The sequence below is a fragment of the Amphiprion ocellaris genome, chromosome 17 (genome assembly GCF_022539595.1).
Source record: "Amphiprion ocellaris isolate individual 3 ecotype Okinawa chromosome 17, ASM2253959v1, whole genome shotgun sequence".
NCBI lineage: Eukaryota > Metazoa > Chordata > Actinopteri > Pomacentridae > Amphiprion > Amphiprion ocellaris.
Window position 1 is genome coordinate 29,954,116 of NC_072782.1, and position 15,465 is coordinate 29,969,580.

The window sequence follows — 15,465 nt, forward strand, 5'->3', positions numbered from 1 at the left end:
CCAATAGGAACACAGCTTACTGGAAGTCCAGAGGGCTGGGTTAGTGAAGGAAATTTAGTTTAAAGTTGAAGCAGAAAGTTAACAGAGAAAGTTGAAAACCACCTTCTGATACCTGAAATCTCTGAGTTTTTATACAAAGAACACCTGAACATGTCAAACTGGTTCCATAGTAGAACCATCATTGTAAAAACGTCATAGTATGGTGTGTTGCTCAAAAAACATTACGACCCGGCTGTCTAGGGTCGCTGAGGAGCAACACAAAAACAGGACAAACGCTGGTTTCCAGGGGGTTAGGAGGATATTTATTTGAAAGAGGAAGTTTACAACAACACAACATGTGAGCAGAAAAATCACAAAGTCTGTTTGTAAAGCTGTTGAGTTTTTACAGTCACATCGATTGTTTTGACATTTAATAACCGAGTCCTGAAATAAAATTACAGTTGTGGATATCTGCCATTTAGTCTGGACTAAACAAATAACAGCAGCATGAATCTCAAACGTCATTATGAGGAGTCTGGATTGAGGTTTCTCACTTCATAATGATCAAAACATGAAATTTAAGTTGGTTTAAAGGAATATTCCACCTTAAATCTTTGAATGTTGACCTAAAAGGTTGGTTTCAGGAAGTATTCCACCTTCAAGGTCCTCAAACATCCACCTTAAAGAAACATTCCACCAAAATTCCTTGGACATGCACCTAAAATGTTGCTTTAACTGAGTATTCCATCCAAAATCCTCAAAGAGACCTGAGGGGCTGGTTAAAAGGAATATTCCACCTAAAACCTCAAATATAGACTTGAAAGGGTGGTTTAGAAAAAAATCCTTCAATGTAGACCAAAAAAGTTAGTATGGAGGAATATTCCACCTGAAATGTAGACCTGAGAAGTTGGTTTGGAAGAATATACCATCCTAAACATCCTTAAATGTAGACTAAAAGACGGTTTGGAAGAAAATTCCACCTAAAATCCTCCAATGTAGACCTGAAAGGTGAGTTTAATGGTATATTCCACCTAAAATTCACTACTGTAGACCTTGGAGGTTGGTCTGATGGTATATTCCACCCAACATCCTTGAACATAAACTTAAAAAGTTCATTCAAAGGAATATTCCACCTAAAATCCTTCAATGTAGACCAAAAAATCTTGGTGTAAAGGAGTATTCCACCTTAAATGTAGACCTAAAGGATGGTTTGGAGTAATATTCTACTCTAAAATCTTCCAATGTAGACCTAAAAGGTTGATCTGATGGTATATTCTACCCAACATCCTGGAACATTTACCTAAAAGGTTGGTTTAATGGTATATTCCCAGAAGAACCCATGAACATTGAGCTTAATGGTTTATTCCACCCAAAGTACTTGTACATTTACCAAGAAGTCAGTGTTAAGGAAATGTAGACCTAAAAGGATTGTTTAAAGGAATATTTAAAGGATTATTTTCATTATTTAATAATCTGTTATCAGTCAGAACCCTGGCAAACTTATTTTCATCAGTTTTTTTTCGTGGAAGTCACAAATAAAGGAGCTCTTGGTTTTTCCCGGCGTTACTGAGTCCAAAGCTGCTGTTTCAACACAGAACGTTCACATGCATCCACAAACCTCTCAGCACTCAAACACCCACAGACAGGAGGCCGGCTGGACCGAGGCTCGGCGGCGTCCTCAGACCCACGAGTTGGGGAGTCGCTGAACTTGTTGGTCTGGTTTGAAGGCCTCCGTGTGGTCCAGTAGAAGTCCACGTAGTCGGTGTTGGCTTTGAACCACAGTGACTGGCCACCATCAGGTGGACCGGCTCGTCCTCGTAGGACTCCTCCTGTAGCCTTGAGGGAACCACAGGAACATTCAGTAGCTGTTGGAGTTCTTCCTGTCAGGCTCGTGGTAGAACGGCTCTGAAGTATCTTTTACTTGTCTTATCTGGAACAATCTAACAGCCTAAACTGTTAACAGCGGTGTAAAGAAGCAAACACACAGGCAGAGATTAGGACTCAAACTAGATTTATTTTAGAAAACAAATCAGCTTAGAGGCATTTGTTCACATGTGGCTGAATAGGAGGCCGTCCAATCAGATTTGAGGTCTTCACTCTGTAGGTTGTTTGTTGGGTGAGACTCTTGGACCTCCATCAGCTGACGTGGATGTTTGATGGTCTTCTTCTCTAGTGCCAGATGATTCATCCATGAATTCAGCAGCTACAGACTGAAATGAAGCTCATGCTGCCGTTATTGAATTCCTGTTCCAGATCAAATGTTCAGAGCTCACCTTGAATGCAGCCGTCTGCTATCTGATAGTTTTTCTCATTGTAGTCTTCAATAAAGTCTTTTTCCTCATGTCAGGATGTGGTGAGACTCTTTCTCAGTCTCTGCAGACGTCCCTCATTGTGCATCTCCAGAGAAGAAACAGAAAAACTGATCACTGCTTCAGCATCAAACGCTCTCCAGCATTGAGAGTGTTTTAGGAATTTATTCATTGTGTTGTGAACTTTGAAGGAGCAGAAACTTTACAGCTGCCAAAGATATGAACTCCAATTCTGGACGTTTTAGGAAATGAAGTTCATCAAATGAACAATTGATTTTTGCTGATAACTCTCATTAAATTACTGAAGAAATCTAACATAAAAACCTGTAAACTCTCAGGCAGCTTTTGTTAAAGTTTGTCTATAATTCTATCATCATGTTCTGGAACCAGGACTCTGCAGAAGTTCCTTCAATCAGATACTTGTGTGTTTCTATTTAAGGCCTCAGGTTTGAACGTACAGCAGAGGATTAGAAAGGAGTGATTTTAATGTTTAAATCAGTCCAGTAAATGTTTGGAGTAAAAATGATTAAAATGTTGATTTAGATAGATTTGTGTCATAAATAATATTGTAGAGTCTCACTTAAATATATCCAGATTAGTTCAGTGTATTTACATTTTATAGAATATTTGATTTCTTAATCTCAATACTGTCGGGTCTGACCCTAAATATTATAATAATGATGTCAATTTAAATAAATAATGTAGTGCAGAGTCATAAACATTAATCAGCTAAACTTACATAATAAATATCACAGCACAATCTTAACCTGAACATTAATATTATTGAGGTAAATTTACATAAATCATGATATTCTAGAGTCTTAACTGGAATATTTCTAACATGAATCTTTTTGTATTGTGCTGATAAACAATAACCCGACTTTAAGATAATATTTATTGTCTGTGACTGTGAGACTAAATTCCTCCACATTCTAGAACTTTCCACACAGTAGCTGTAGGAATAAATAAAAATAAAATCTGTTCATTTCCACATTATGCACATTTATTTATTCTTAATATCTCAGACTGAACGGTAGCTGGCAGTAAAAACAAACTCATCTGCTGGACTGAATTTCCCAAAATGGAAACATGGACAGAATTTAACACTCATGTATCCATGGCAACACTAAAGTTTCTGCTTCTTACCAAAGTTCACAACACAAGTAAAGATTTTAATGTAAAACTTCAGGGATGACTGCTGACCATCAGTATTCTGATCAATACTTCATGATCAATATCAGGACAGATGTTAGAGTTCCAGCTGTTGCATTAGACTGCAGTTATTCACAGAGAAATTAAAACATCACATTCCTCATAAAAACTAGATGGGACTTTTATTAAATAAAGTGTTGGTGAATAAACAGTGTAAAAAGTGCAAAGCAGCTCCATTAAATCAGGAGATGTGAGACTTCCACAGCATGGATCACCATCTGCTGTGTTGATTCATAGCTGAATGTCAGAATGAACTGAGCTAGAAAAGCTGCTTTGAGCTGCAACATTACGGTCTGACAATCCAACACCATCACAGTTTTCATCTGGTTGCTTTGCTCCAACATGCTGTGAAGTTCAGTTTTTACCTGAATCAATACAGAGATTCTATTTCCAACCAAGACTGGAATAAAAATTAGAATGTTATGAGGTTAATAATGCAACTAAATCCTTTCAGATGGAAGGATTTACTTCTAAGTTCTAATTCAAGTTTCAGTTGGAGCTCATTGCATTCACAAAGAAAAACAGTGAAACCTTCATAGCAACATTTAATAAACCTAAAGCTTCCCTGTTGGCTCATTGGTGGAGTTTGTTACTGAGCATCTGAACCTTAAATCCAGTGAGACGACCATCTTCAGTCGAGGCCAGTCAGAGAACTTCAAGACCTTCCATCAGCTGGACCAGATGTGGCATCATCTCCCTCTGAACATCTGGATGACAGGAGAAAAGACAGAAATCAAACACAGATCACAGAAATACAATTTATTCACTTTCATCATTTTATAAAAGTAGCATGAACTTTATTAAAACTTTACATCAGTAATGAAAGTAAATGTTTTTATCTCGTGTTGAAGCTAAATTTAAAGTCAATTTTAATGACAGTTTATCCTGAGAGGAGTGAGAATGGAGCTTTTCTTTCCTTTTTAGAATATTCCCTCAAAATATTCTGTTTATTATTGGCTTTAGAAGCATTTTTCTTGACATTTATTTTTAGATACCTCAGACTGATACACTTTGCTGGTTTGCAGATAATTTCATGTACAATGACAATAAAGATCTTCTATTATAACATATTTTGCTAAAACAAGAACTGAAACCTTCTCAACCATCTCTCAGTCTGCAAAATTCCAACTATGACAAAGAATTATCTGATATATTTATTATTATAATCTTTACTGAACCAGCCCTGGAATTAATATAAATCTGTATATGGATATGATTTTCTCTCATGGAACCACTAAAACCGCATCCAATAAAGTAAATCTCTTCTGCACTGCACACATACTACACTTTTGTATAACTCTGGATGTCAGAGTAAAGGCAGACAGATCCACCAATCAGCCACAACATTCTGACCACTGACAGCTGAAGAGAACAACATCCATCATCTTGTTCTAATGCAACGTTCTGCTGGGAAACCTTGACGTTCATGTGGATGTTTGACATGTACCACCACGTAAACACTGCAGGACAAACAACCCCCTAGTCTCCATGGCAACAGCAGTCCTTGATGTCAGCTGCCACCCTCAGCAGGACAAACTAAAACTACTCAGGAGTGGTCCGAGGAACACGACAGAGCTGAGCTGTTCACCTGGGTTCCACACTCCCCACATCCAGATCTGATGGAGCATCTGTGGGATGGTCCAGGATCAGCCTGGTCTAGGTAGGACCCACCCTGCAACCCACAGGATCCACAGGATCCACAGAGGTTCTGATGAACCACTGGGTCAGAGGAGTTTTAGCAGCATAAAGGGACCAACACAGTATTAGTCAGGTGGTCAGAATGTTCTACTGTTATATTGTCATGCTGATTATATGATCAGTAAATGTTACCATCAATTATAACGTCCACATTGATCAAGAAAAAAAAACAAACCATCAGTTCATTCAGAAACTGTGGGGTTAAACCTAAAAACACAGACCTCAACAGCAGTTTGTTTCAAAGCAGAACACCAACCAGTTTTCACTAAAGAAGCTTTCAGAGTAACAATTAAATGACAGTTTTGTTCTCATTAAGTTCACAGAGTCAGAATCAGCCAAAATAATGTAGACACACCAGGAAAAGAAAAACTTTTATAAATATTTCATTTGTATAAGTACTTCTATACATATAGATTCCTCTTTCTAAGTCTGATCAAATCACGATAACTCTGTGTCCTGTTGTACGATGTTTTCCCAACAGATGGCGCTACCCTCATGAATGGAGCATCAACAAGTGACGTCTACAACACAACAGAAATGTCTGGAAGCCAGTGGCACCACTTTGAGCACCTCTTGTAATTGTAGAGGCCAAAGATAACTTTTATTAATCTCATGATGTCTGAATAAATTTGATATTGAAATATTTATGCAAGTTTTTCTTTTCCTGATGTGTGTAAACATTATTTTGGCTGACTCTGTATGATGGGTTTCTGACAGGTCACCAGGCAACATCTTTTTATAATAATGACAAACATACCTGCATTCTACAGCAGTGATTTTCCTCATGTGCAGGTAAAGATGTGTGAGGAGCTTAGAGATGACAGGAGCAGGAGTCATCCTCACTAATTCAGCTTCCACCTAGAAACACAAAGACCACAAACAAACACACTGATAGACTCTCAAACGTTCAACCTCACAGCCTCAAAACATCTGTTTAGGAAGTGTTGTGTTTCTAAATTCTGCTGAAAGCATTGACAGACATTCTCTTACAAGGTTGTGTAAAAAGCAGCCTGTCCTCTGAGCTACTGAGAAATCTTCCTGAACAAAGTTTCTACGTGTAAATCAGCTCAACAAAAACTAAAGCCTCAGTCAGAGATAACAGGTATCACAAATTATAAACAACTTTCTTTATTAACTCAGACTTTCTGCTTCAACCTCACATAAAAAGGGGAGTTTAACTCATCAGGTGACTGAAAATGAACAGCTTGTGCAGTTCTAGATCCAAAAGTAGGATGTTTCAACTCATGTTTTACTACAAATACATGCAACAATAAATAAATACAATGGCTGGTTGTTAGTTTATTCACTATTAATGTCATTTTATATACTGGATTGAACTTGAGCAGTGGAAGAGAGAAGGAATTTAATGAAATTATGGAGATTCAGATAAGTAATGTTGTTCAATGTTAAGTTAAGCACGGTTTAATTCAAACTAGCTGAATGTTAAACTTCAGTGCAGCTCAACGGGTTTCAGTTAACCTTAAAGTAAAATAACTTTTTTAAAAGCTAAAATAAAGCTAAAATACACAGCAGAGAAATACAGGTTGAGAAGTTCCTTCTAATAATGAGGACAGCTGCAGCAGCAACTAACACAGGTGTTCAGCGGTAAGTTAGCCACCTGTGTTAATTAGCCCGCTAGCTAACTTAGCCGCTTAGCTAGCTAAGTTAGCCGCTTAGCTAGCTAACTTAGCCGTTTAGCTAGCTAACGTGTCCGGACCAACTGCTCAAAACACAACTCTTCACAAGTCGCTGACTTAACGTACAACAAAACAACGCTACAGGTTAGAAGTATTTATCTTCTTACCGTGTTTTACTCCAAAAACAAGGTCAACAGCAGCCAGAGATGCTACCAGACGTTCCGACCATATATATATATATATATATATATATATATATATATATATATATATATATATATATAGACTAGATCCGCTAGCACTGTCTGACCAATCACTGCTCTCTGGCTCTCAGTCACTGCTCTCTGGCTCCGCCCTCTGAGAACCTTGTTGTCGTTTGGCTCCGCACTTGCTGATGACCACTTCCGGTCTCAGAAAATGAAAAAAATGACCTTTCTTCGTTTCTGTCTCTTACTGATTTTTTTTTGTTATTCTAAATACAAAATGAAAATCAAAGCATTTTTAAAATTTCAGTTTTGATCATGAAAAGGAAAAACGCCTTGTATTTCAATTTTAATTTTTATATTTTAAAACGAAAATCAAATAACCACTGTTTTTTGTTTTTCAATACCCGTTTCAGAACGGAAAATCCAATTGCCAAAATACACACAGACCAGAATCAAACTTGCTCCATCATTTTCATTTGTAACTCTGAAAATACTCACAGTAAGAAGGTAAAATGTTGCTGGGCTTCATTAAATGTGATTGATCCTGATTGCCAATGGAAATGTTTGATCAGTACAAAAAAATGTAGATCAATGTAGTTGATGATTTTTGCTTTGTTTTTCTCGAATGCTTCAGAATGTAGACCTGTATTATTATTATGACTCTATCAATAATCAATGAGGACAACACTGATTATCTTCTTAAACAGTGGAGACAAACTAACTGAACACAATGGTGGTGGATTTGATCAATGAATCAGCATTTTTCCTGAAACAAGTAATGTCTCATGAGTTAATCCTTGAAAATCAGAATCATTTTCTGTATGATTTCTGTATTATGATGTATTATGTATTGTAAACAAAAATATTAAGAAGGTTTTGGGAAACAAGACATTGTTTTTGTTTAAATGGTGTATAAACAGAAAAAAGCAAATTTTCCCAAAAGCTTTATAATTAGCAACATTAGCTGTTATCTAACGGTGGATCTATTGTGGAACGTTGGACATTTTCTCTAATTTTAAATCTAAAGAACAACAACAGAACTTTTCAAAAAGTAATGTTAATTTGTGATTAATCTGCTGCAAAAAGCATTTTTTTTAGTCAATTTTATACCTACAATCAAAATACCTAACTTTTCTGTTAGTTAATGATGCACTAATGGTCTTGTTGAAAAAAGAAAAATCTCCTACAACTGGAAACTGTTTTGCATATCTTCTACATTTTCTCTACAAACACGGAAGTAAACACGGAAGTAGAAGAGAAATGCACATTTTCAAATCTCTAAGTTATTGCAAGGTTGCTGATTCATTTTATTCAATCTGAATATTAATGCAGCTCCTAATGTGTATATACTACAAATATACATACTATCTATACTGTTTATAAAAGGGGTATTCAACTGAAATTCAAAGAGGTCCAGTGAGAGAAAATTTATTAAAGCAAAGGTCCTAAACATCATAATGTCTAACTTGAGTGAGTGTGATCTATGTTGATGTAGTCTAGTAGTTGTATCAGTGTCCGTATGTAATCAATGACTGACTGTCAAATAAAAACAATCAGTATGATTCAAAACCATTCAGACAATATTTATTGTCATTTAACATTTTTTTAAAGTTATTTTTTTGGTGTTATTTGATAGGTACAGTTGGACAGGCAGACAGGAAAGTAGGGAGAAGAATGGGGGGAAGACATGCAGCGAAGGGCCATGAGCAGGAATCAAACCCAGGCTGCTGCATCAGGGACCAGCACCTGTACATGGGTCACATGCTTAACACGTTGAGCTATACAGGCACTCCCACTTAACATTTAAGTATACAGATATATCAGACTGTAGATATGCAGAATGTTCTTCTGCCATTTAGTAAAAGAAAAATAAACGAAAATCAATAAAATAGCTTTTGAGAAACTGCATCTTAAAATAAAACTCATGACCTAAGAAAAACAAAGTTTAGCTGCAGCTGCTCCCCTTTTTCTTTAACTGTCTCACATCTTGACTGAACAGTCAAGGGATTTAAGCTGCAGTTCAGTTTTTGGACAGAAGATGGAGACAGAACGTCCATTTCTATCCCAGCTTTTAATTAAAGCCTGATGGATAGCAGGTTTTGAGTTTATTAATCCATTTCCTTTCTGTTCGTTGCCTCTGTTGTTTTGACCAGTTTTGATGATTTTCAAATCCAAAAACTGTAATATCGTCCATGGTGTTTTACGTATGTGGTATGATACTGTTTAAATCTGCCAATCAGGGGGTTCTTAGTTTCCCCCACATAAATTTTCTGACATATTTTGCATCTCATACCGTAGACCATGTTTGCTGTTCCTAGTTGTATATCATGACGTATTATTTTGGATGAATTTGACTTTTAAAAAACACTTACTAAAATCTTGTGATTTCGTTCGGTGGCCGTTGCCTTTTCTATGTCCTCTGGGGAGGAACAGATTCTGTGGAAACATATGAGTTGTGATTTCATCAGTCCTTTGTGTGTTTAGGGTGGAAACTGGATTCTTGTAAAACTGCGTGTCTGTCTGTGTCTTTAAAAAAAAAACTTTTGTTGCTAATGTTTTGTTTCTATCATCCTGTGTGATGAAGAAGACCTGTGTGTCCAAAAATTCGATTGCTCTGTCTGAATGCTGTGTGTTAATAGTTACAGCTGGATGGTGTGCACTAAACTACATAGTAGTTGATGATAAAAGTCAGAGTTGTAATCTCCATTAATCTTTAACTCATGGGTCAGCAAACACACATGGTCAAAGTTCAAGACACTCCTCTTTGTTTAATGTGCCAAGAACATTTCCTGGTTCCTGAACCTTCAGAGATAACAGGTTTACAGGTTTACAGGTGGGTGTAACCAGAAGGCTGTAAAGTGCAAGTGCTCTTATATATCAGAGAGTGAAAGTTTTTCATTCAGTGTCTCTTAGGTGAAATGGCGCAGCAAGGAATTCAGATGGACCAGGAGAAACTCAGCTGTCCAATCTGCTTGGATCTACTGAAGAATCCGGTGACTATTCCCTGTGGACACAGCTACTGTATGAAATGTATTAAAGACTGCTGGGAGGGAAAGGATCAGAAGGAAACCTACAGCTGTCCTCAGTGCAGACAGATGTTCAGACCGAGGCCTGACCTGAAGAAAAGCACAGTTTTAGCAGATTTAGTGGAGGAGCTGAAGAAGACAAGAATTGAATCTGCTCCAGCTGATCTCTGCTATGCTGGACCTGGAGATGTGTCCTGTGATTTCTGCACTGGGAGGAAACTGAAAGCTGTCAAGTCCTGTCTGCAGTGTCTGGTCTCTTACTGTGACCAACACCTCCAGCCTCACTATGATGTTGCTGCATTAAAGAATCACAAGCTGGTGGATCCGTCCAAGAAGCTTCAGGAGAACATCTGCTCTAGTCACAATGAGGTGATGAAGATTTTCTGCCGCACTGATCAGCAGTGTATCTGTTATCTGTGCTCCTTGGATGAACATAAAGGCCACGACACAGTTTCAGCTGCAGCAGAAAGGAACGACAAGCAACGAGTTGTTGGGTTGAATCAAGAGAAGATCCAGCAGAGAATCCAGGACAGAGAGAAAGATGTGAGGATGCTTCAGCAGAAGGTGGAGGTCATCAATCAGTCTGCTGACAAAGCTGTAACCAACAGTGAGGAGACCTCCAAAGATCTCATCCATCTGATTGAGAAAAGAAACTCTGATGTGAAGCAGCAGATCAGATCCAAGCAGACAGATGAGGTGAGAAAAGTCAGAGATCTTCAGGAGAAGTTGAAGCAGGAGCTTGTTGAGTTGAGAAGGAGAAGCTCTGAGTTGGGGCAGCTCTCACAAACAGAAGACCACATCCAGTTTCTACACAATTATCCTCTAATGTCAAATCTCAGTGAGTCCACAAACCCAGCCAACATCAGCAGTGTTCACCATCTGCAATACTTTGATGACGTTACAGTGGCTGTGTCAAAGACCAGAGATAAACTACAGGATATTCTGAAAGAAGACTGGACCAAGACCTCACCAAGACCACAGGATGTTTCAGGATTGAAGATCCTGCCACCAGCAGAACCAAAGACCAGAGCTGAGTTCCTACAGTATTCACGTCACCTCACACTGGAAACAAACACAGCAAACAGGGATATTTCATTGTCTCAGGGGAACAGAAAGGCAAGTGTGGATGGAGTTTCATTTTTCAGAACATTGAGGATGATGATATCGATAGATAGCGGGGAGCTAGGTCCCATCAACAATCTTCAGGTTCACAGTGCAGAGAGTTTGACTGGACGGTGTTACTGGGAGGTGGACTGGTCCGGGAGAGCGGTTTTAGTCGCAGTCTCATACACAAGAAGAAATATGCTTTCCAAAAGTGGATTTGGGACCAATGCCACATCTTGGGCCTTGTACTGTCTGAACGATCGCTTTGAATTCAGACACAACAACATCATAACTCCCATCTCATTTCCTCCGTCCTCCAGAATTGGAGTCTATCTGGATCACAGTGCAGGTATTCTGTCCTTCTACAGAGTCTCTGATACCATGACTTTGATCCACAGAGTCCAGACCTCATTCACTCAGCCCCTCTACGCTGGGTTTTTGGTTGGTTATGGATCTACAGTTCAGGTCCTGTAGGCAGGAATAAACAAGTGATGATGTTTTTTTCGCAAAAAGTTTTATTTGTCTCTTTTGTTTTCATTGTTGTGATGTTTCTACACTTCGTACAACAGAATAATCATTTAAGTCTTGCAAAATCACCAACGTGGGAAAGATTAGTTGCATATTTTGGTCTTACGTGGTCGTAAAGATTTATCGAGACAGAATAGCCAATGTAAATTTTCCATCCTGTTCTTCTTTTAGCATTAAATGTCACAACAGAAAAAACCCAACCTGCACCAACTGAGTTATGACGCATTATAGTTTACATCAAATCAAACAATCCACGTGGTTAAAGATTTCATTAAAGTACATTTTGTGCTAATCAGAAAGAAATGCTGGCACCTTTGCAGAGTATAAATTTGCAAACTATAGATTTTAAATAATTTCTAGACCATGAGAAGTTGTTTTGATCATAAAATTAAATACAAGATTGTTCATTGTTCTTTTGTTGTTTTGAATATTTCGTCTTGTTTTTGTTATTTTTTTGTTTGACTTTTGTCATTTGTCTCATGTTTTAGTCGTTTTGTGTTCCTTTTAGTCTCACTTGTGGTTTTTTGTCCATTTTTTGTCATTTTGTAACTTTACTGTCTAATTTTTTGTCTCTTTCTTTGTTTTGCGTCATGTCGTTTGTCTCATTTTTGTAATTTTGTGTCTCATTTTTGGAATATTTTGTCTTGTTTTTGTTGTTTTTTGCACCTTTTGTGTATAATTTCCTCATTTCAGGGCTCATTTAGTGAGACATCCCAGATGTGTTTAATTGCTTTAATTGTTAGTTCAAGAGTGTAGAGTTACATGTAAGACGGTTTAAGACGTGACGGGATTATTTTCATGTCCAAAATCTAAAATGAGAGGAACTTTGAGGATTTAAATCAAATACTGGTGTCAAAAACATGATAAACTGAAATGAATGGATTGAATAGATAAAAATGAATGTTGTTGTACGTAATTTCATCCATATTTACATGATTTAGACGTGTTTTTTCTGTTTATTTACCACATATTTGTGTATATCCGTCCTGATGGAGGTTTATAAACGTCTGTGCTGTCTGATGAATAAAGCAGTTCTGTTTGCAGCCTCTAGGTGTCGCTCCATGATCACGTTTGAGTCCATGTTTTCTCATTTATTTATTCCTGACTCCTCTTCTGACGGAGCAGTTTAGAGGCTCAGTGATAAAACTACATGATTCTGAGCGTGTTTGAATTTAATTCACAGCTTTAAATGCACACATCCTCTCCTCTGTCTGTTAATATATCAGTGTTTATTCACAGGAATTCGTCATTTTTGAACATTTCTGGTTTGCACTGATTTATTCTATTGCATAAATACAGAATAAAACAATGTATTGTTGTTTCTTTCAGCCCATTTTCCAGTCAGTACCGCTTTTGTTTTAGAAATTCACTGATTTAAACTTAACTGAACCACAGCTTTATCAAGTAAAATAACATTTAAGGTAATAACAGGTGCAAAATCAATGAATGTCATAAATATTAAACAGACAAATCAATTTATATTAAGACGCTTCATAAAGATATAAATCAAGCTACTTACTTGTAACTGCATCAAAATATACTTTCATTTTAGGGAATAATTTTTTTTAAAAAGTTTTTTTTTTTTTAACTTCTTACAACCATGTTAGCCTGTAAATAGTCGCAATTATTAATAGAACTTATTACTCAATTGTACCTTTGAGCTTTTTTTCAGTTTGTGCAAAGTTTTTTCTAAATTCGACTCGATAACGACAGTCACAAAAGGTTAACCTGGTGTTTTTTAGGAGATGAAGAATTGCTACATGAAGTTACCGTCATTAGAAGTATTTATTAGAAGCTCGAACATTTTAATAATCGCACCTTCTATGACAATTACCACGATCACCTGGTGCAGGAATTAAAAGAAAATGAATCTAGAAATTGCAAGAAGCAAAAAAATATGAAGTACAAAAGAAAATCAGTGTAAAAATGCTTTATAAGTGGGACTGATTTCATTTCTTTGCATTTTAAATTAAAGCTGCGTCATAGTTTGGATCATTGGTGACCTCACGTGTCTTTGTGTTTTCATTAAACGACAAAATTAACGGGGAAAACTGCAGAAAAGATAAGTTTTGAAGACACATTTATGCTGAATTAGAGCTAATCTTGCTAAAAAAAAAAGATAGCTCAGGGGTGTCAAACATGCGGCCCAAAACCAAAACCGGTCCTCCAGACGGTCCAATCCGGCCTTCAAAGTGTAAAAATGACAGAGACTGGATTTTGTTAAAAGGTTTAATAAATCTCAGTTGCAAAATATTTGGATTTTCTGGCTATTTATTGATGGGTCAAGACTTTAGAGGGATAAAACCTCCTCAATTTCTGAAAGTATAAAAACGGTTGCACTTGCCCAAAATTTCCTGAAAACTCAGATAAAAATGTCTTCGCTTTCCAAAAATGTCCTTAGTTTCTTCTACAAATGTCCCCAAATACCCATTTTCCCCAAAAGTTTCTCACACTAGTTTTTCCTAATGTTCTTACTCTGCAAAAATGTTCTTGTGATCTTTCTGAAATCGTCATCACTTTTGTGGTCACTACAACCGTCTCTCAGCAGATTTTCGCCGTAAGTCAGAACTCAATCAAAAATGTAAACAAAACCGTTACATACGGTGGTGGAAAAAAGTTGTGGGACACCCCATACATTTGTGAAATATTGCATTAAGAATCACTCCTAGGTTTTCAAGTGCAGTTTGTTTTAGCACAATCACAGCCATAATACTAAACAAATCCTAAAAAAGCCGTTAAAAACTTCAGATTGATTGATTCCATAATACTAAGAAAATATGAGTATTGGGTCATTTTGATAGAATTTAGTTTGGTTATTTTTTCTTGTAAACAATAAACAAAAAATCATTTGTATTTGTTTGTGTCTGTCTAATGCAGACACAAAAAAGATTTTTCCACAAATATTTCATAATATTTGAGATTGTGAAAAGTTTTAAGGGTGTCTGAAAACTTTTTTCCACTGCTTTGCATCATGTTATGGCGAAAACGTAAACAAAACTGTCATGTCTATCACGATATCGATCAGTTCTTCGGAAAAGTCATGAATACCATCGACTTTCATTCATGTATGAGTCATTTTACAAGAAGATAACAGAAAATGTTGCACAGTTCTTACAATTTAGGCCAAGCAACCGGCCGATGTTCGTTGTTTTTCCCTGTTCCAAGCATTTTATTATATTTAATTTCACTTCCATGGAGGCGGCTTTCCTTTTCTTTCAAGCATCAGAAGAGTCTGACCTGAGTTTGGGAGCCATAATGAAGGACAAAAAGTTAGTAAATGTAGCACAATCCAAGGTGGAGTACAACCTGCGAATGTAAACAAAGCGTCTTATAGCACCGCGTGACGACGTATTCATCCGCTCTACTCGCCAACTAGTTCCACGTAACTGGTTCTGACCTAATGACGAAACGCCGTACATCGTAAACCGAGGACCTGCTGTATTTAAGCATGTATTGGATCTTGAAAGCAATGAGACTTCATGAGAGTTTTTAATCATCCTTTTCTGACCATCGCTGATTTTCCAAACTGCATTTACCCTCAAAAAAATGGTTTGTAGTTTACAAAACTCCTCTCATGTACCAAAAACAAGCGGAAACATATTGACTTTAAAGGTCTTCACAGACTTGCCGACATCTTTTTCTTAAAAGGTCCTCAGTTTCTAAAAGTACAGTTTCTAAAATATTTGCATTTCCAGAAATCTTGGAAAAAAATGTCTTCTCTTTCCAAAAATGTCCTTAGTTTTTTCTCCAAATGGACCCCAAATTA

At 37.0% G+C, this 15,465-nt stretch overlaps 1 protein-coding gene and 1 long non-coding RNA gene across 3 annotated transcripts; one reads left to right on the forward strand and one right to left on the reverse strand.

The window, feature by feature from the left end:
• Positions 1-1,886: 1,886 nt before the first annotated feature.
• On the reverse strand, positions 1,887-7,061 carry LOC129350923 (uncharacterized). Of its 2 annotated transcripts, XR_008604515.1 has the most exons (4): positions 7,003-7,061; positions 5,956-6,056; positions 2,032-4,207; positions 1,887-1,932 (listed from the first exon to the last, which is right to left on the reverse strand). It is a non-coding gene; the product is annotated as an uncharacterized LOC129350923 (long non-coding RNA). The 2 variants fall into 2 exon arrangements; XR_008604514.1 differs by lacking the exon at positions 1,887-1,932 and having other exon boundaries at positions 1,974-4,207.
• Positions 7,062-9,867: 2,806 nt separating this feature from the next.
• On the forward strand, positions 9,868-12,742 carry LOC111565661 (tripartite motif-containing protein 16-like). The gene has a single exon (XM_035946237.2). It carries the CDS (start codon positions 9,960-9,962, stop codon positions 11,643-11,645), a length of 1,686 nt encoding a protein of 561 aa, XP_035802130.2. The 5' UTR covers positions 9,868-9,959; the 3' UTR covers positions 11,646-12,742.
• The last annotated feature ends 2,723 nt before the right edge of the window (positions 12,743-15,465 follow it).

What these genes read in the sequence shown, in the direction of transcription:
- LOC111565661 (XM_035946237.2), top strand. Translation starts at nt 9,960, where the DNA reads ATGGCGCAGCAAGGAATTCAGATGGACCAGGAGAAACTCAGCTGTCCA.